The 21,167-nt window shown below is 35.9% G+C and overlaps 1 protein-coding gene and 1 long non-coding RNA gene across 3 annotated transcripts in view; one reads left to right on the forward strand and one right to left on the reverse strand.

The window, feature by feature from the left end:
• Positions 1-21,167, forward strand: part of LOC116169581 — an 81,294-nt gene that overhangs the window by 841 nt on the left and 59,286 nt on the right. The window contains exons 2-3 of one of the 2 annotated variants that reach the window (XM_031485706.1): positions 5,903-5,948; positions 19,375-20,806. In XM_031485706.1, the coding sequence (XP_031341566.1) occupies positions 5,941-5,948; positions 19,375-20,806 (1,440 nt within the window). In that variant the 5' untranslated portion in view covers positions 5,903-5,940. Of the gene's footprint in view, positions 1-5,902; positions 5,949-19,065; positions 19,089-19,374; positions 20,807-21,167 lie in introns of those variants that run through there. The other variant, XM_031485707.1, reaches the window with a different exon arrangement.
• Positions 1,397-3,675, reverse strand: LOC116169583. The gene is made up of 3 exons (XR_004144999.1): positions 3,623-3,675; positions 1,570-1,796; positions 1,397-1,510 (listed from the first exon to the last, which is right to left on the reverse strand). It is a non-coding gene; the product is annotated as an uncharacterized LOC116169583 (long non-coding RNA).

The following is a 21,167-nucleotide window of genomic DNA, read 5'->3' on the forward strand; positions in this document are numbered from 1 at the left end:
GAAATTAGTGTTATCAGAAGTTAAGTAACTTTCTTCCTAAATTATATATAGAAAATTTCGTAATGTTTACAATATCAATTTGACGATAATTATTATGTCTGCTATTTTAATTATCTGGGCACATGGGGGCAAAAGCGTTTGCAGCATGTTACCACTGTGTATAAGACTCTACTAGACAGTTTCAGTAATGGACATAAACATGACTGATAGATACAGGCAAGCCCTTATGAAAAAAAGGTCATAATGTGTCTACGGGTATTGAAATAAATAAGTAATATATCGTTAAGTTGTAGATATACATTGACTAACAACTTATTTTTAAAAATGGTCTCTGCGAGATATGTAGTGATATGTTTCTAAAAACCCAAAATACCTACATTAACTTCTTTCCACATTTATCTCACCTGTATCACCACTAGTTGCCAGTCGGTAGCTTAAGAGCCTCTAGCTAGAGGTTTTTAGTCCTTAAACTCGTAGAGTTTTTAAAAACCTCAATCAGTATATACAGATTTTCCTCGCATTTTCGAAGGTTGTCAAGAGTCTACAAAAAGCTGAAAGGGTCTTTTTAATACGGTTTAAAGTATTTAAGCTTAAAGAATCGTTAAGGGCATTTAGGAGTCTCTAAATGGTTTACGTGTTTAAAAGTCTCAACGGATCTCTAAAATTCTGAAGGTTCTTAAACATTTTTTAACAGCTTCTAAGAACACTTGAGAACTTCTATAAGTTGGAAAGTGTGTTTAAAAATCTTTAAGAACTTTAAGAGTTCGCTCGTCCTGCACCACGGTTGCAGATGTTGGCAGAGCTTGCCCCCCAGATTCTCCCTCTAGTTTTCATGTGTAAGACCTGAACCAGTCGGCAATCAAATTTGTAGGTTGGGTGCCAATTTCTTGCTTTTTGAGTGTTTCCAAATAGATGGGCCAAATAGGCGTGACAGCCGTCAATTTCTCTATACCTATAGGCCTTTGACAAAAGTCTACTCCCGCATTGCTTTCAAAAACTAAACCTACTTCAATATAAGTATTTATTATACAAGGGAAAAATATAAGTACTAGTTTTTAGCTGGAGGTTGTGTTGTCTCCCGACGCGAAGCGGAGGGAGATAAAAAACCCGAGAGCTAAAATCTAACATTTTTACGCGACCAATTACAAAAAAATGGACGGCCCTGTCCTCTATGCGGAAATTTTTCGAATCGTATTGTAGGGGTAGGTAATTATTAATGATTTTTCTCAGGTGTACTTTTTTCACACCATTTCCCTCCCGCTTCTCCCTCTAAAGATAAGATTAGTAGATGGCGCTTTTGTGCTCCTGCGTTCATTCGGAAATGCAAAAGACTAAATGACCATCATCTAACGGAAGAGCAAAATTGCGATGTGTCATTGTATCTTACCTTCCACAAATCCACACACGATGCCTCCACCATAAATTCAATGTCTCCACCAACAGCACGGTACTAAAATCATGTAAAGTGAGGCGACGCTACCGAGCAATGCGTTCCATCTTGAAAAAATTCCTTGAGGAGAAGTTATAAGTTAATAGTCTTGTAATTGCATATAAGAAAGGCGTCCGTACCGTGTTTTTACAGTTCAATTATATCTCCAACTTCCCGCTTGCACTAGACGAGAATTTTCCAGTGGCAAAACGGTCTAATTGTAATATCATAATATGAGGTGGCAAAGCTGACACCATTTTTCCTTATCATTAAAACGAAGTGAGGCGGCAAGGTGGCGCAGCCGTCGATGTCGAAGTATCCTCACTGTTGGTCAACTTCATACGAAACGAATCCGTTCCTGCAGAGTCTTAAAATGAGGTCTTATTTTAAATTTTTTAGGTTTCAATGCAAAAACAACCTATTTTATTACAAAACGAAATATTTCTTATATTTTCATCGCTATTCACAAGAGAAGAAGCCATAGAAACGTTGGATTTCTTATTTAATAGACCGTTAGGTGCAGTATCGTTAACCTAAACAAGTTAAAAAGTAATCGTAAACGATTTACATAAAGCGCATTTCCACTTGCATTCATTTCCCATTTGTAAGATGCAACTTCTGTTAAAGTCGTAAAAATCTGGCCACAGATATGAAAGATAGGTAGCGTTGTACATGAGCAATCCATTTTTGACATGCTATTTCAATTATAAAGAAGAATTTCATTTCAATGCTTTTCTAAATAAGAAAGTTAGAACTGCGCATGCGCAAACTTAAATTTTGAAACTAATGTTAGATTTTCCTTTGTTCCAAGCGCCAAAGTATCAAATTTCACTTAAATGCTTCCATAGATAAAAAAAAGTTGGCACTGCGCATGGGCAAAATAAAATTTTTAAACTGGCGCTAAATTTTCCTTTATTCCAAGCACCTATGTATCAAATTTCATTTAAATGCTTCCATACATAAAAAAGTTGACACTGCGCATGCGCAAAACCAAATTTTGAAATTGGCGTTTGATTTTTCTTTATTCCAAGCGCCTATGTATCAAATTTCATTTAAATTCTTCCATAAATAAAAAAGTTGATACTGCGCATGCGCAAAACCAAATTTTGAAATTGGCGTTTGATTTTTCTTTATTCCAAGTGCCTATGTATTAAATTTCATTCAAATACTTTTATAAGAAAAAAAGTTTGCAATTCGGTTTATAAATGGTCGAGATGCGAAAAGGGCACTGTGAATTTTGAATCGATTCGACTCAACCTTTGGCATTGGGTATTATATGGCTAAGGCTATGCTCATATTGAATTTCATGCAATTCAGTTCATAACTAACGGAGATGTAAAAGCGATCGGACATTTCCAAACAAAATTATCGTTCACACGGACAGATAGAGGGACAGACAGGCAAAGGAACAGACGGACAGACCAACAGACAGACGACAGACAACAATACAGAATTATAAATGATCTCTAGGATGGTTAATAAACGGCAAAAGTGTAAAATTATGGAACATGTAAAAAACGGTTTGTTGGTTTTTTTACAATATCTTTTTAGCAATACACGCAGAAAAAATTCCTTCCTTGGTGCAAGACTCGACACAATAACGAACCAAATAGCGAAAAAAGTAGAACAATAGCTCTTAAGATAAAGAACTAGTAGCGTCGCAAAACGAGCGGACGGACGGACGGACGGACAGCCGAACGGACGGACGGACGGACAAAGTGGCCACAATAGCGCATTTTTTTTTGTGGAAATGCGCTAAAAATGTGAAATAGTGATTACCTACATAATACTAACGCACCATAAATTTTAAGTTTGCCATGTGTTCTCCTTGGATTGCAAGGGTCATTATGTATGTAACTCCCGAGTAACTCCTATATTTTAGCAATGAGTTGTTAAGCGAGACACTTACGCTTTCTCCCAATTATCCGATCGCTCGATGGCTTCATGTCCATCGATTTAAAAAAGAACGTATGGACCGGTTACGATGACATTTTGCAGGTGCATTCTTTATCAAATTTGTAGATAGTTCGTGAATTGGCAATGTATGCCCAAAAATAAGGAAGGCCTTTTTGACATCTCCGTTAGTTATGAACCGAATTGCATGAAATTCAAACCGGACATAGCCAGTACCATATCAGATGAATGTCACTTTTTTTGCTGCAAGGCTGCAACACAATAAAACCATCCCCGTACCAGTTATTTCATTGCAAAATTTGCTTGGACTGTTGTACTAGATCCACAGTACATACCAGATTTAGCAATGTACTCGTATGACTTCCATTCTCATCAAAACATATTCTTATGCTGTTACCATGGACCAACTATCATCATCGGCCAGAACCACGACGGACCTTCTACTTTCTCGATAATGTCATTTTTTTCTAGCTCCTGTAGATCTTGTTCTACTAAACTTCTCAAGTTGCGCCTTATCGTCAATAAACATTTTCAATTAGAAATTCTTCAGGTTTCCAATTTTGTGCTCACTTTCGAAAACCTTAAAACTACATTTTCGAATGGTATAGAAATTGCATTCGCATCGCCTAACTTCGATACTCCCAAATCTATTGATGGCTTCCGGACTAATATACGTAGAAACTACTTTCCGATTGCTAGAATATCTGTCAATTTTTTGTTGTTCTACTCAATTATCGTCTGGAACTCGTCTAATTTATTTAGACCATTTATGCTTCCAATTCTTATTATGCTTCCAATTCTCTGAAAAATTAATGTGCTTTAATTGCGATTATTTGTAGTTGCTCTGCCACAGCTTTTAAATAAATTAATTGCTGTTGTGGTGGTTGTACGGTCGTACTCCCTACCTCAGGTTCGACAGGGTACTAACCTCACTTTTAGAAAGGAAAACCCATAAACCCCTGACGACTAAGTTAGGTGGTCCTTTTCCTCAATGCCGAAAACTATCAACCTCACTTGAGGTTGATCCTTCACGGGTGTATGGATGACACTCCAGCTGCCTACATTTGCACAGTAATTTTGCACTACCACGCAACACTTGACCGCCACCAGGTCGTGAGGTTCCCCCGGGACTCGATCACAGCCTTGCTGAGTCTAGGATGTCCGTCTTCCTGCACTACCTTTAGGTGCAGTCTCCCAGATTTGCAACCACCTCCTTTAACCATTAATGGGAATGTTCTCGCACGATATTCTTATTTGATTTACTCAATGCAGTTTCTTTTTTGCTCCGGTCGGACGCTCGGACCCTCCTACGGCGCAAAGCCAATTAATTACAGTAAAGATTGCGGTTCCGATTTTCATTAGGTTCTAGTACCGGTGTCAGTGCATTTCGGTTGCGGTTCTAATCCTGATTGCAAGCCGCTAACGTGACGTAAAAATCCGTTTATTGACACTGAAAATCAATCATTAGACTGTGTTCAAGACCTCAAACAACAACATAGGTACCGATCAAATAATATTAAAATCTTTTCGATCAGATACGATTTAAAATGTCAAGTTTTTACTTTATTAATAAAAATTAATAGTTGTGTTTAATTAAAAAATCCGCATAATCAAGATCTTTTGAAATTATGGGATTGAGATTATCTCTTCACCGCAAAACCTTACGCCAAAGAAGGTGTTGATATTATCATTAATTAAAAGAACGTTTGTCAATTAAATGGGCGTATACCTGAGGGCATAATTAATTCTTTGCCAAGTTAAACTGGATTTTCATAAAAATTTACATTACCATTGACAAGTTCTGGCGGTCGCAATGCAACACTTTTCCGTGAATTGGTCAGTTTTAGTAAGCGCTACCTACCAAAAACGCATGCGGGTACCTATTGTTTATTGGAATTCATGTTTCATGTCATCATCATCGCAATCACCGTCTACGTTTTTACTATTCATACTTCATAGGTATGGCTATCGCGTACAGTTTTTATTTTCTGAGCACGATTCAATTGGATCGCCCTTAGACAATGCAGGACGGATGTTTGTATCCAAATAGTGAGTCAGATTTTCATTTCTCTCCCATAGTTAAGGTACCTATAAGGAAATGAAAGCCCCATACTAGACGCTCGAAACTGAATCTATTGCCACATAGTTTTTAAATGACACTATTATTTATATAATGTGAGATTTAATTAAAATATTTAAATGTTAATTCAGACCATTATGCATACGACTGATTTTATCGTTCCATTATTTTTGTAATTCTCAAGACAACCAGATCGAGATTGCGTTTTTTTAAAGTAATTTTATTACCTTATTACCTAGACCTAAAGTATATCGATATAACTTGCTTACGTCTTTTGCTTTAACCGCAGCATATGTGTAATCCGTAATTTTGTTGATAACGTTTCATACTTACATATTCCATACAATCACCTAGCATGTATTTATTCTGTTTATCGCTGCTTATTAAATACAAGGGATACGTTCACGTTTTCACCTCCATTCTCATCTGAGCTTTGTCACTTTGTACATGTAAGTAATTTTTTCTTTATTTTATTTTAGATAAGAAATGGGTTAATGGGCGAAGTTCCCGTACATTAATGGAGTGGTAAGTCATAAAATTTTTATATCTTTAATGTACTGCATACTGGGACAAGTACACCGATCATTTTTGACGATGTTTTACCACTTATCGGTGTAAAAAGTGTCAGGTATTGTGACGTCAATTATGTTAACTTTTACTTATTTATAACGCAAGTGCAAATAGTATAAAGTGTATCCATTTCTATTTTCTACTCAGTCAGCAAATAGGATTAATCTCTTACTAATGCCAATGCTAATAGTGAATTAACCTCAAAAACATGTAGAAATGATAATCCTCTTCATAGTTAGTGTTCTAGTTACCTATGGTGTCCCAAATGGCATATGTTACAAAAAGATGCAACAAGCGCGTTTTTTGGACGTCCCTTTGCGCATATTTTGTTATAATAAGATACTGTCACGTTCTCGCTTTTAAAACAAAACCTATTTATTTATATTTATTTGCATAATAGACAATATACTTATGTAAAATATTTAAGAGCTAGCAGAAGTTTTCATTAGGTAATTTATGTCAGCCACAAATGTAATTCATATACATTATCATTTTACTAGTATTCATATACAGTACCCTAAAGACCTATCTCCTTTTAAATTATTCTAATAAAATTCCAAACCCAACCAAGCAGAATTATGTGCAAAAAGACAAAGAGGGAATAGTACCCTGACAATATTACAAAATACTCTGCATCGTCTTGAATATAGGATTTGTCGTACATGTAAAGACACAATAGAAGACGAGCTTTCGGAAAGATAGATATCAAATTATTTCTGCATTTTAATTTTAATACTGATTTCATCACTCCCGCACACAATAACAGACTGCAGAGCGGTTCGTCTGTGAGCTGAGAATATAGAGTATAGTCTCAAGAGCAGGGTAATGATATAAACGGAATCACTGAACAGAAAATCGAAAAAATAAAAGTTTATAGTCCTAGAATCTGCGGTAGAACATTCTAAAGGAATCCTTACTGATGGTTTTTTTTTAAATGATTGCGAAGAATCTGCCAGGATCTAACAAAAGTTTTCCAATGTCTTTTATTTAAAAGCTATGATTTAGAATATCGTATCCAAATTATGATAAATATATTCAACTAGTAACTAAGATACGAAGAATCGCATACGATTTTCAGTAGGGGACACTCGGCTCGCTTTCGGAAACACGACTAATTAGTCCGGCTTATATTCAATACTCGTACCACTAATCCTTGAACTTGTAGAAATCGAAATTCTTTTCTTCTCGAGTTAGACGAGGAACAGACTGACAGACGAACAAAACCATCGCATAAGGGAATTTCTTTCGTAAAATCCTCTAAAAATGTTTCCAGTTTATGGTCGAACACATTTTATACTTAAAAACACTTCAGTGATTCAAAGAAATGAATACAATCGAAGTAAAAACTGAGAGTGTATAACAAAAATTTCTTAAACAGTAATTTCTGAGCGCAAACGAAAATTTAAACTTTATGTACTGCCAATTTTATTTCCAAAATTTCATTTTTGTTCCTGTTAAAGGTAATTTTGTAGCACATTGCTAATTGTGAATTCCAAATTCAATGCCTTTAGAGTAGGGTGGCAACCCCTACATTTTTAAATGAGAAGTAGGGGCTTCTGATACATCATTTGAAAGATCTTTTAATTTTCTATGGAACCATATCAATAATTTTAAGTGACTGATGTATGTAAACTGTCAAATATAGGCGAGCAACGAACTCATTCCGCACTTTATCAAGAATGTCCGGAGTTATTTGTGCGATCTTAAACCGTATGTGTCACCATAAAAAGAAATCAGGATGAGTGAGATCTGGCGACCTGGGTAGCCACCCGATTGATCCGTTTCGCCCAATCCATCTATCTGGGAAAACCCTGTCCAAGTAGTTTCTTACCTAGATCGCATAGTGTGGGAGCGCAGCCACAGATTGTTATTTTTTTACGGTTTAAATACATCACTTAAGTACTTAAAATTATTGGTATGGTTGAATAGAGAATTAAAAGAACTTTTAAATGCTGTATCCTCTACCTCCTATTTAAAAATTTGGGGGTATTAAATTTAGGGATGAAATTTTTACACATTATGATGTATTTACAATTATTAAACTTTCTATGGTAATGGAAATTTTATTAACTAATTTGTTTCAATCGATCGTTTGTACGTGGTACACTGTTTGCAGACTCTTGGTGGATTTCTTTCTTTTAAGCATTTATGTAATAGGTCAATGATTATTGTCGAATATAGTAATTGCACCCTACAAGTTCTTGATGCGTGGAATTTAAGCTTTAAAATGTTTGATTGGCAACGTATTGAAATTTGGAATGATTTGATAGGACAAACCTATAAAATTGGCACTTTGTGTCCTTGATGCCCCTCAAGACGGAGGCTTTCATTCGATGTTAGACCCTCCAAATCTGGCGAATTCGAGGGCGAATTATTACGAGTTTACATGCTTTTTGCGCTGAAAGTAGTTTGTTTTTGTTTGGTTTTTTTACCTTGTCACTTCACATATTTTAAGCGTGGTGAAATATTGTCGAGGAGTAATGACTGTAGGACTTCAAAATACACGATTTTTCTCATTTTTTTAATATCTCGGATTCTTCAATTCCTTTTAAATAATGCAGATTATCTGGATATTTTGTTTCAAATTTTTCCAACCATTCTATTTAGAATGTTGGAATTATTCAAAACCATTCATTCCTTTGGTATCTGTATCTTTTGCAATTTTTTCATTTCGTTAAATTCCTCAAACCCTTTCGCACTCAAAGGTTTTTTTGTTTTGTTCATTTTTCAGATTCTTATATGATGATTCTTTGGGTTTTTCAATTTCTTCGAATCCTTTGTTGCTTGCGATTCTTCATATTATTCAAATTCTTTCGATTCTTCAGTTTATTCCGATTGACCAGGCACTATATATTATCATATTCTATTTGTCATTTTTCCCAGAGTCAGTTCACTCTAGTTTTAAATACTTCAGAATTAATTTTTCTGATTTTCATCTTTTTTCGACTCCTTGGCATTCCCCTTTTCTCTGAATTCTTCCATTTCTTACAATTCTTTCGAATTTGTGAATTCCACTTCTTCGCAATCTTCAAATTCTGCAGATTCTTCCAGAATTTCAAATTCATAAAGTTCTTCACATTTTTAAGATTTCACTCAAATTTTAGATCTTTGGATACTTCAAATTCTTTTATTTCTTCTCCTTGTACTTTGAATTTTTTGCATTTTGTTGGTCAGTTCAGAACTTAAAACTACAGAGTGCATCATAATATAGAAAATTGGACAGTTTCTTCTTACTTTGACACACTTGCGCATGTTGCATCCGTTTAGCCAAAAATGAGAGAACAGACAGGCATCATCGATATTTTGTTTGATTTGGATTTGGTGCTTTAAGAAGCCGTATTTCTGTAAAAAAAAGTGGGGGGGGGGAGGGGCATTTTTACCCCAATTACTAAAGTGCGCGTGGTAGAAAAACGCTTGGACTTATGTTTTAGTTCGGCATTTTTTCCAAGAAAAACTGTGTACAGGGCGTGTCATGTGACAGTAACCTTATTTTAAATACTCACCCTGTACATTATCAAATGTTTGGAATCTTCATAGTAAGAGATTCTAAGAATACTTTGATTCGATTCCAATAATTTTGAAGATTTTAGATATTGTAAAAATCCTAAGAAGACCGTAGCAAGATTCCGACAAGATTGTAATATTCCTAAAATTCTTTGTAATCAAGGAACATTCTAAAATTAATCTAAGAGAACTCTACGAAGGTTCTGTGGCGAATCTAACAATCGGAAAAAATTCCAAAATAATTGTAAGATTTAGGAATGTTATAAGAATTCAAAATATTCTAATAGTTCTATATAGATTTTAAAAAAATTCGGAGACCTAAATATTGTAAAAGGAGGATGGTAAAAAAATCTACAGCAATTTCAAGAAGCCTTTTAGAAGATTTTGTATTTCTAGGAAGATTCTAAATTGTGAATGTTCTAAAAATATATGCTATTCTGAAAACTCTAAGACTACTAAATTTGTTGACGTAATTGTCGTAAAAAACATCTAACACTTGCGAGAAATTCTAAGGGTTTGGGATCTCGGCATCGGTTCTCGTAGGGAGTTACCAAATTTCTTGTTAGGTACCTACCCCTCGCTAATCTTAATTAGGTACTGGACTTTGACAACTTTTCCTTTCTTGTGAAATTATCAATTATCTAAAAGTGGTTCGTTTTGAACTGAATGGGCCAAAAAGAAAGTAAGGCTGCAACAATTCACGTATGCCAGAATTGATATAGGTATATCTAGCAAAATTTATTTAAATTTTGTTTAACAATCAATATATTGGTAAATGGTAACGTTAAAAGCAATAGGTCTAAATGTTTGCAACCTGAGAGGTGCAATAAAAAAAATGAACTTGGTCTCTTAAAGTAATGGTTTTAGAAGTGTAACATGTGTTACTTATTTTAGACATTATGTTCTACAAGATGTGTTCTATCCGTAATGCAATTGGTAACCTTGTTTAAGTTATCTTGACCTCAATACATTCAACTATCATCAGGTTCCCAGTGTACCGTACCCACTACAGCAGTCTAAGAAAACTCTTTGTAATTTGGTTTCGTTCTTTTAGCCTCAAAAATGAATTTGAATTACTAGACCTAATTGCAGGCACTCAAGAATGACCACTCTTAATAATTATTCATCCATACCGGCCCGCAAACCATCCATATTATTTATCGGTAGCCGGTCGAGTAGCTGGGGGATCCTTAAAAATAAAATTGCATGTTTGAAATTTGCTTTACCTGATATTCCATAGTGGTATGTATAGTTTGGCCAAAAATCAAATTCGGCGATGTATGAAGTAATACCGATACGTATATTTGGTTGCATAAGTCTGGGTACCGTTCTCGCGGTTACTTCAAGAACACCTATAAAAAGGCGATTAAAGCAGACCCTGAAATTAATGAAAGAAAAACAAAAACAAACATTCTTGAATGAGTGGACCTCGTTTGATTAATTAAGTGAGTAATATTGCAATTAATTTCAATGAGAGTAACAAAAAATAGAGATTCAATTGTAAGCTTCTTAATTACTTGAAGTTTATCTTATGAAATAGTTGTTCATCGGAGTGGAGCAAAAATATCTGGGGCACTGTAAATTTCTTCAATGTGAACTGATTATTGTGTTAGTGCCAAGATGGACATCAGAATTTTATAATGTAGGTATTATCTAGAAATCACAGTTGTAGCCGCTAAATGAAATTGCGGGAACAGAAAGAATTTTTTTCAATACCTACTAACCTACCTACGTTCAGATGTGTAGTTACGCATAGGCTGAGTAAGCTAAAGCAAATGGAGAGAAACATGGGCCGCAAAATTTATACGATTGATTGGAACGGAATAGGTTAACTCATCAAGTGTCTTACCTATTCATTGGTCAAAAGGAACAAAATTGAAAAATAGGGATTTCCTATGTCTACTTTCAAATGATAAATAGTCTTCTGAAGGACGCCTAATTTTATGCAACCAAAATAACTTCTTGAAACAAATAAAGATCTGGCTGTCACATTAATTATTAATTTGAATATTGTTGCTTTGGCTTCACAGAAAATAAATCTCTTCAGCTCCTTTAACTATTACCGGTACTATACCAATTGGAAATATCAACTTTTTCTTTAATTGAATACATCGTCCACGAACGAAAATTAGAATGCGGAAGTCAAAGCGATAATATTCAAATTAATTAATATGATAGATAGATCTTCATTTGTTGTAGGTAGTTATCTTGGTTGCATAAAGTTAGGCGTCCTTCAGAAGACTTTTTATCATTTAAAAGTAGACATCGAAAATTCCTATAGGAAATCTACTTCTACATGAATATCACTGTATAACATATTAACATTTGTACCATTCCACATGAAACACCCTGTATATGTGTGTGGTCAGTTACTGCTAAGGATTTGTATGGTATCGTTTTCGTGTAAACCACACATAAAGAATTCATTTTTAATGCAGAATAGGTATGATTCTATACAAAAAAAACAAGATTTTGAACAAAAAAATAACAATCATTGCTTCAACTTTTTTATTCAAACATCTAAGTGATACTTTTTTCACGAATTTGGAGTTTGGTTAATGAGGGCAAAGCCCGAAGAACCTTCAATATTTATAATGTAAAACGTGCCTTATGTTTTTGTTTCGTTAATGACTATTTTTAGTGCACTTCCACTTTCAAAAAATAAAAAGTGCACTTTTCGCTCTTGATGTCTGTCTGTCTCTCTGTCCGAATCACAAAGGCTCCCGAAAAATACTTGCTATTGGTGTCATTAAATCAGAAATCCAAAATTATCTTATGATTTGTCTTCTTGTTAAGGCATGAAATGTCCATATGGGCTATTTTCACATAATTCCAAAATTCAAAAGCGTAGCTGATGGTTTATTAAGCGTGTAGAGTCTAGACTTTGCTTTTCAAATAACCCCAAAGAAAATAGTCCAAAGCTGTCAAATCGCACGAACGAGCCGGTCAATTGACGGGTCCATTTCTTGAAATTAAGCGATTGCGCGAAATGCATTTTTCTCGATCTTCAATAGAATACGATTCCATGGCTAAATTTGTCAGACATTACCTAACGAAATGACATACAGCTGTCAATTAGAAATAGCGCGTCCCTATCGGAGAAACCCCTCTAATTAAATGCGCCCCTTTACACTCTTTTCCAACCGTTGCGAACCAGCTAGCTTACCCCCTCGTTCCTTCATTGTCCCAGTATTTAACGAAACACCACCTCCACCATTAATAAACTCCTTCTTCCAGTATTTAGAATTAATGCGCCAATCACAATGAACCTTGATAACCTCCATCTCTTGAACCAAAACCCGAGCGTTAATTAGCCCCGATATCACTTCTTATCGCAAAACCACGAGATAAAACCTTTTATAATACACGCAAACTTGACCAGATGTTTCTTACATTTTAACATGCAAATTCACATTTGATAATAAGCACAAGAAATCCAAATGAACAAGACGCAATACTACAAATAATTCTAAATCGAAAAATAACACTACAGAAACAAATTCAAGTAACATGAACCACCTCTGTGTTTATTCGTAAATAACCCCTCCCCCCTATTTACTTTATTAAATTGAAATAATGTCATATACAGGGCGTTTCGTGATAATTTCCGGTGTTTAGACCTAAATTACGTTTACAAGACGTTATTTACACAACAGTATTAACGCAATCTGGTACTCAAATGGGGAAACTTCCAATAATAATTATAGATAAATTGGTTCAAAAATAAAATGCTCAGTTAAATACTATTAAACAAACAGGAAAAATAAATGCTTACTTTCTAATTAAAGGTCTTTTAATTTACATTGTTCGACCAAAACTTATGAAATCTAGCATGCTATGTGCCGTCACGGTCGATTTCAACAGAATGGTGCACCAGCGCACATCGCCCTAATAATGCGAGAATCCCTATCGGACATCCTACATCGTTGTATTCGTAATAAAAAATGCTACTCAGTACAACGTGTACTTTTTTTTACGGACAATGTAAAAAATAAAGTTTGTGATTTCTCCGAAACGAAAAGTTGTTTTGACAGTCTCTTAGCGCTGTGTTGTAAAGCTCAAAAAGTGGATGAAAAAGTGTTTCTTTTTTATTTTCTTTATCTGTTCAAATAACATGAGAAAAAATAAAAATCGGCAAATTTCGGTTTTTCTGAAATATCTTCGCAAGTAATCGGAATCTTCCGGTTTTCTTTAAAGCATGATAAAAACTCTTTTTTTCTAATTTGACCTTCGTCGTATCTTCTATGGTTTCAGAGGTCCCCATGATACACACTCTTATCTTGAACACAGTGTATATTTAGTACCTACTATATAAATCTGATTTCCTTCTACCAAACGACCAACATGTGAGATTCTTCTTATACAAGACAATGAGGTTTTCATTAGAACAGTTTTTTCATTGTTTGAATTATCGCACTTAATCTCTTGGAGAAACCAAACCACTTATTGTCTGAGAAATCAGTTACATTATGGTTTTGCAATAGCGTATCCAACGTAACACAGAAAACGGTGCCTTGTTCTAATTGTGGCCAGCCTAACCACACCAGTTGCCAGTTCAATGTGGGCAGTTTATGCATCAATTATTATGATTATAAATATCGGATGAGGTACGCGTCAGCACGTAGCTATTTCTGATAATGATAGTAAATAATAGTGTAGACTGATAGTGTCGAATACAGATAACAAGAATGCGCAAGTAGTAGGTGTCGCTTGTGCTTAGGGAATTTTTGTGAATAATCTAAATAAGCAAATATATCTATTTCTGTAAGTTTTGCGTCATTAATGTCTTATCATTTTTTACTAATCGAGCAAACGTAATTAATCTATAATATTACGTTGACGTATGTTTATTGCTATATGCAAATCGAAAGTTAATATCATGGTTAAGTTACTTCTCACCAGAAAGGGAATACCATATTGAAGCATGATAATTAATAATTTTTTGAAAACAAAAAATCCCTTGTGTGTTTGCCCGGCGGTTTTTACGCGTCCAAGGATCAATGCCATTGTGCATGAGTCGAATCAAAAGGCAAGTTTTCTAGCTAAATTTTTTTTTTGTCATTTTTGTTATAACAAATTCAGTTAAGCGTTCCAATCCGCTCCTGGTACGTTTGTTGCTTTTTCAAAATCATGCCTCCTGCCATTTTTGACAGTTTCTGTTGTTTGCGAGCATGGGAATATGTAGGTGATATATTATTTGCCTTTCTTTGTCTTATGTTTGGATTCTCTCACCAATATTATAAGAAAAGTATATCCCACACTTTTTACGTGGCGTTCCTGTGATGATGTAGGTACATGAAATGGTCATTTAAAATCCTTGCTAATTCTTTATTATAAATTAAAAGTTTCGTAATCTCTGAGAAGACGAACAGTAATTTGTTTTTTGTTGCTTATTTTGTGCTGTTTTGTGGTTGTATCAGTCTTGACTGCCTTTTGGCGCATTGTGGTAGAGTATCAGACGAATTTCAGGTGAGAATTTTTTATTTGATGTAAAGTTTTGGATTATCTACAAATTGTTGCTTAAGATATTATTGGGAAAGTTTTTAAACAAAAATACACAGTTACATTACATGCCTCAACATAATTCACAAACATTCCACCTACCTTTCTTACAAACCGTATTAGATAGACGCCAGCTAGGTAGAACACACGCCACGTGTAAAGAGATTATCTGACACCCAAATTAAATTTTCTATTGAGATTAGTTTCAAACAAATCGTCTGAAAGGCATTATTCTAAACAAACAGACGTTCCCTTTTATTAACTCGCAACTGAGTTTATAATTTAGACAAAATTCGCGATCTTCACCTTCCAAGAACTATAGCGCAAATTCCAAGTAAACAAATTGAATTTTCAGGCTATGGAATAACAACCTCTTTCGATTATACGAATGGAGCATGCATTTAACTTCTTTCAATAAAAGCTTTACACTTGCGAAAACTTTTATTGAAACTTTGCGATATTCCTATTGCGACTATTCAAAATTCCATCATATTAGGGACGCCGCGGGTCCCGTGTGAAATGTAGTATAACAAATTTTTCGTAAAAAGAAATAGATGTATGAGCTATTATAAAAAATAAAGTAAACCTAAGAGATGGCGTCTCCTCATGCCTTTTTAAGGAATGCAAATAAATTCTTATGCCCATTCAACAAATAGTATTTAATAAATCACCGCAACTAAATAGAATTTTTGATTCATAGGTCCTAAAAATGTGATTCAAAACTGAAGGCCAGTGGCTCTGTTATTCTCACCTGAAAAATGTTATATGAGAGGATGTTCAGCAAAATAAATCCACTAATGGAACTTACGCAAGTTACATTAAGGCCATGAACAGCCAAGATGATCATATATTTACTGATTTTTGCAACGTTTTTAATACTCGTAGTAGCCACCGTGACATTTGAATTAAAAAAAAACTGGTTAACTTTTCTTTACAACTTTAATTTTTAGCGCATTTTTGCAAAAATTTTTTTTCTAAAAAGTAGCTTTTAATCTCACTTTGGCTGGCTGGTTGGCTGGTCGGCTGGCTGGCTGGCTGGCAGTAAATGCGCGCCCGTAGAAAAACGCTTGTAAAAAGACAAGGAGTGTACATGTAACTATCGGGGCCGTGTAATTAAGAACGTTAGGGATGGGGCTACAAGATTTGGAGTAGACGACATCTGGACGCCATCACCGAGCGTATTATACTAACCTGGAGATTTTTCAGTTTTTATCTATCTTCTTCTACAGTTTTTCTCCGATTGTTTTCAAATTGGTGTCGTCGGGAAGATCTTGTCAACGCGCACAACTCCTGCGTGGCGGAATTTTGTTTTTTTTTCCTAGGGGCGAAATAAACCACCTTTTGCGCGGCGCGCTTCGAGGGGTAGTCGACTTTGGGCGCCCAAAAGTTTCTTACAGCGCGAATCGCGGTCTCTCTTTCTCGTGTCACTAATAGAAGGTCGAGCTATGTGAAGTACCCAAAAGTTGAATACGATTTTATGCCGGGATTTTAGCGAAATCTACCAAAATGTGAATTACGAATGAACGGGACGTCGGAACTGTGTATCGACAAAGGGAATGTGGTAACCCCCGACGAGATCTTACTGATATGGTGGAGTCGAAACTTCAAACGCGAATTGCGAGTGCACGGTAAGTGAGAAAATGGTACCGACAAAGTGAACGTGGTAGCTTTCGGCAAGATCTTATTGGTGGTGGAGTCAATATTGGCTAATAAAACACTGATCTGCCACACAAAAATGCGCTGAAGTCCCTTCGATCTCACACGAGGACTTTGATCATTTTTTTATACAATAAAATAGTTACCTTAATTATACATCATATCCCTTGCTCGTCTAATCTCGAAATACTGATCGATCTAAACGATAGACCTACCTCATAAAAAGGCACAAATTCATAGGTTTCGTATAATGAATGGCACCTTTGGCTGCCAGTTCAAGTGTATACCCAATCAACCGCTTCAGACGTACGAAGAATTACAACATGAAATAAAATAGAAAACTTTCACTCTTCCTGATATTTACTGTAATCGTTTCTACTACGCAAATTATCCCATGTAATTGAGGGTCACCAAAACTTTAAATTGTCCGTTTAAACCTTTTTACATTTGTTTTATACGTACTTAACTACCGGATTAACACGAAATTTCTCCGAATATAATACAGGCTCTCGATTACTAATGTGTCAAACCAGAATATAAAAACATTGCGCTAATTTATACGTAGTACGCGAATGCCCGAACGGTTATCTCAGACCAATCAACTTTCCACTATACGACACCTACTTATTTAGATTGGCAACCGTTCTTAGACTAACTATTCTACAAACCCCACACGACGCAGTATAACGACAACCGCAACACACAAAATTTTTCCTTAACCTGAGACAATCACGTTGTATCCCACGACTTACATGTGCCTTAAGTTTTCAAGCACATTTAAAAAGTCAAGACCGTATGGACCACTCACCCAACATCAATAACATACAAAATCGAAAAAATATAAGTTCCTATTCGAAAGTACCCTTACTTGCACTTTGCCCACAACTTCTACACACCTACGTACACAATATTAAATATGGGCGTATCATATATGTCCATGGAGACTTATGTAATACAGTGTTGCCTACTTACGGGGGCCAAAAGTCATTTTGGATTGCTTATGTATATGTTTTGTAATCCTATGTAAACAGCACCAAAAACGCATTCTTCCATGTTTTACTACTGTCGTGCCGCCGCCACTAAATGACTAAACGCATGGTGAAACAGAATGTTCTCAGACACTTTTTCATGTTTCAAACCATTGGCGTAATATAATCTTTCAACAACTATGCCAGCCTCTTCTTCTGCCTGTTCCATTTTCTTTGTTTAGCATCGAAGTTAGACGGGATTTATTGTGGTGTAGAAAAAAACATTAAAAAGAAGTGCACGAAATTTACCGTCCTGAAATTGTTTGACGAAAATGTTCATATTTCCGCCACTGTAACTCGGAACATACTAGAAGTACAAAAAAAAGGTTATTAAAAAATGTAAGGAGTTTTGTTTTCATTTGAATCATTTTTTTTGTAAGATCCACCGCTGCGGAGTTATTTTGAAATCGATTTTCTGTACTTTCATCCAAGATGGCGGTGCAAATGGTTCTTTCCCAAGGTCAAAAACAAGGGTTTTGTTTCAAGCCCCAGACCTCAACAACATATACAAAAATGACTACACCACCTTTTTGGACTATTAGACGATGTAATTAAAGTTATTATGTAACTCATTTCTTAATGCACCAAATTTCACTTCATTGCGTAGGAACCGGGTGGAATGACGAACCTCGGGTTTTCGGAATGCCACGGTTTTTCCATTTGATTGCCTTTGTTCTTAGTTGAATTTAAGATTTGACTGACAACAGAGATATTCCCCTATGCTTCCTTTTAAATTGGACCACATTAGATAATTTTGCCAACTTAAGTAGGTAGCATATGGCGAGTTGATATGGGCAATCGTTTAAGAAATGTAGGTAACCAATATAGGACTAAATTTTCTAAACAAACCATACCAACCGTTAGGATCAGAAAATAAGCACTATATGTCGTAACCTTTAGCAAAGATAATACTACTCTTCGCCCTCAGTTACATTGGTCGATAGATGCTAGTTCTGATCTGATCTAAAATGCTAATGCTTTGATGTGGTCAATTTAAAAGATGCATATGAACATTGTAAGTATGTATGCTTTTGATTGGTAACACGTAACACGGGCAATAATGTAAATAATTTTGGGAGCCATTTTCGAAATACAATTAGGTCAGAATATCTAGCAAAGTTCTCACATTACTTATCAAAAAAAACTCACATTTATTTTGCATACAGAAGGACCTCGAGAAGGACAAAGAAATCACAAGTACTAACAACAATTATTATTATCAGATTACGGAATTTCTCAGGGCTATACAGTAAACAATTTATTTAACATTAATGATACTGATAAATAAATAGAAGGGGGGCCATCATTGGCTTAAGTTGCAATTTCGCCTTACAAAGAAGCGACGTCGACGTGATAGAAGCGTTAAATGTCTATGAAACTCAAAATCTATTAGAAATATGTTCACGTAAGATATTTGATTTTATAAGACCCAAAGGTTTTTATATATAATGTATATAATTAGAATCTTCCGTTCTGCTTTAGTGCACACTTAGATGCGTTATGGGCAATTACTATACTATAAAATAAATGAAGAGGGCGATTGCGCTGGTAGATAAAGTAATGGCTCGCGTTTTATAATATGTGTATGTTGTAATTTGTGGCGGATTTTAAAAGACGGCGCGCGTGGTCACAACAATTATTCTTATCTGTTAATGTTGAACCGTGTATTAAATGTAATGTTTTAATTTTAGCTTTACTGGTCTGTGGTCCCGCCGGTTAGAGGAGGATAAAATTACACCCCCTTGGATTATCGGCGGGCTGAATTACGCACCAACACCAACGAAAGACTACCTCCGTCTTCTCGACTTCCAACCCGAATCGTATCGCGGACAGGTGAACAAAATCGTAAGGGCCGATTCGAGTGAAAGTGTTTTTAATAATCGCGCCTATGAAACTATCGACCGCGTCGTGACGCGTGAAAATAATTTTAGTGAATCTAGTCGAATTGGATCTAAATTAATAATGGAAACGGAAGAGGAAATGAAAAATTTAATTCAAATTAAAGCCGAGAAGCACAGTACGTATTATAGGAAGCTACATGCTGGTGAGTCCAGCACCGAACAGATGGCAAAACCAGTTACCGCAGGCATTTCCACGCAAGAATACATTTCCGATAGTAAAAAATGCGATCCTCCAGGTGCAACAGTCGACGTACCTGATGTCAACCCGCAACTAACCGCATCGGAAACGAGCGCGTATAAACAAAGAAACCGTCGCATCGGGGTCTTCGAGCTAGAGCAAGAACTTACGCAAGAAGGCGAGGTTTTTGTAAGCGTGAAGGACCTACGCGAGAAGTACATGGCGATGTTGGAAGAAGTTAATAAACCGACAGGGGATAGTTCACGTATAACAGCTAAAAAGGAGAAATTTGTCTGTGGCAGAGACAGTACGGACTCTCCTGGAATTGACGAGACATTCCTTGCGCCTCCACCCAGCGGTTATTGTAGTTCTTCTGCATCGGCGGGCAGCGATGACGAAAGGGAGAAAAGCTGGTTCAAGTACCCCCGGTTGCGTAGAAGTGGAAGTACGGATTCGGCGGTTGGACTAAATCAAAGTGACGATGAGAATTCACCCACGTTTGATAAGAAAGATGACGTTCTTCATTATCCTTTTATTAAAAGTCCGTACAGTCCACGCGGTTCAGTTGACCATATAAATGTTCCTTCAAAAACGTTGATAGAGGCGAAATTTGTTCCGTACCTGTTAGACCGAAAGGGCAGTGTTTGTGGTAGTGAATGTAATGAGGGTGGTGATGAGAAGGGCGGTGGTGACAGTCGGAGACCGAGTTGTTTTACGGATGAAGGTGAGGAACCGCCGCGGTTTCGGTTTTGGCGTACACCCTCGGTTGTGGTTAGCGACTATTCTGACGACGTGGTCGGTCTTTCCTTGGAAGACATTGAGTTCTTTCGAAATCAAAGAAGAGAGGTGACATCCTCACCGGATTCCAGCGTACACAGTTCCTGTAGCAATCTAAATTACTGTGGTTCGACTATTAGCAATTTGGACGCAGAGTATATTTTAAGAACACCGTTCAGAAAGCTTTCTGATTGCTCCACTTGTTCAACATTCAGCGGAGATGAGGATACGGAAATTACATGCGAACCGATTAAAGAGAGGATTAAGGTAAGGGCTTGTTTATTTATATTCGCAATTTAGTCATACTTAAAGGCCACGGCAATTGTTCCACCCACGATTGTTAAATATACAATTCCCATTTCAATTCACTACTGACGTCTGATTTAAATTAACTGGTTTGCGTCAATGAACACTCCCACCTGTTACCGTGATTATTCAACTGTATACTACGTTTTTATTTAAACAAACCACTTATTTTCAAATTATGCGTTTTCCCGACTCGCTCCAAGTCATGCAATTCAACCTTTAAAAACTGGTGTAGTACATATTCGATTGTTATTATTGTTGTTATGTAGATGAATTCGTTATTGTCTCCAATTTCCCCTGAAATAGGTGCGCATTGACTTAA

This window comes from Photinus pyralis, unplaced genomic scaffold (genome assembly GCF_008802855.1).
Source record: "Photinus pyralis isolate 1611_PpyrPB1 unplaced genomic scaffold, Ppyr1.3 Ppyr1.4_LG4, whole genome shotgun sequence".
Taxonomy (NCBI): Eukaryota; Metazoa; Arthropoda; class Insecta; order Coleoptera; family Lampyridae; genus Photinus; species Photinus pyralis.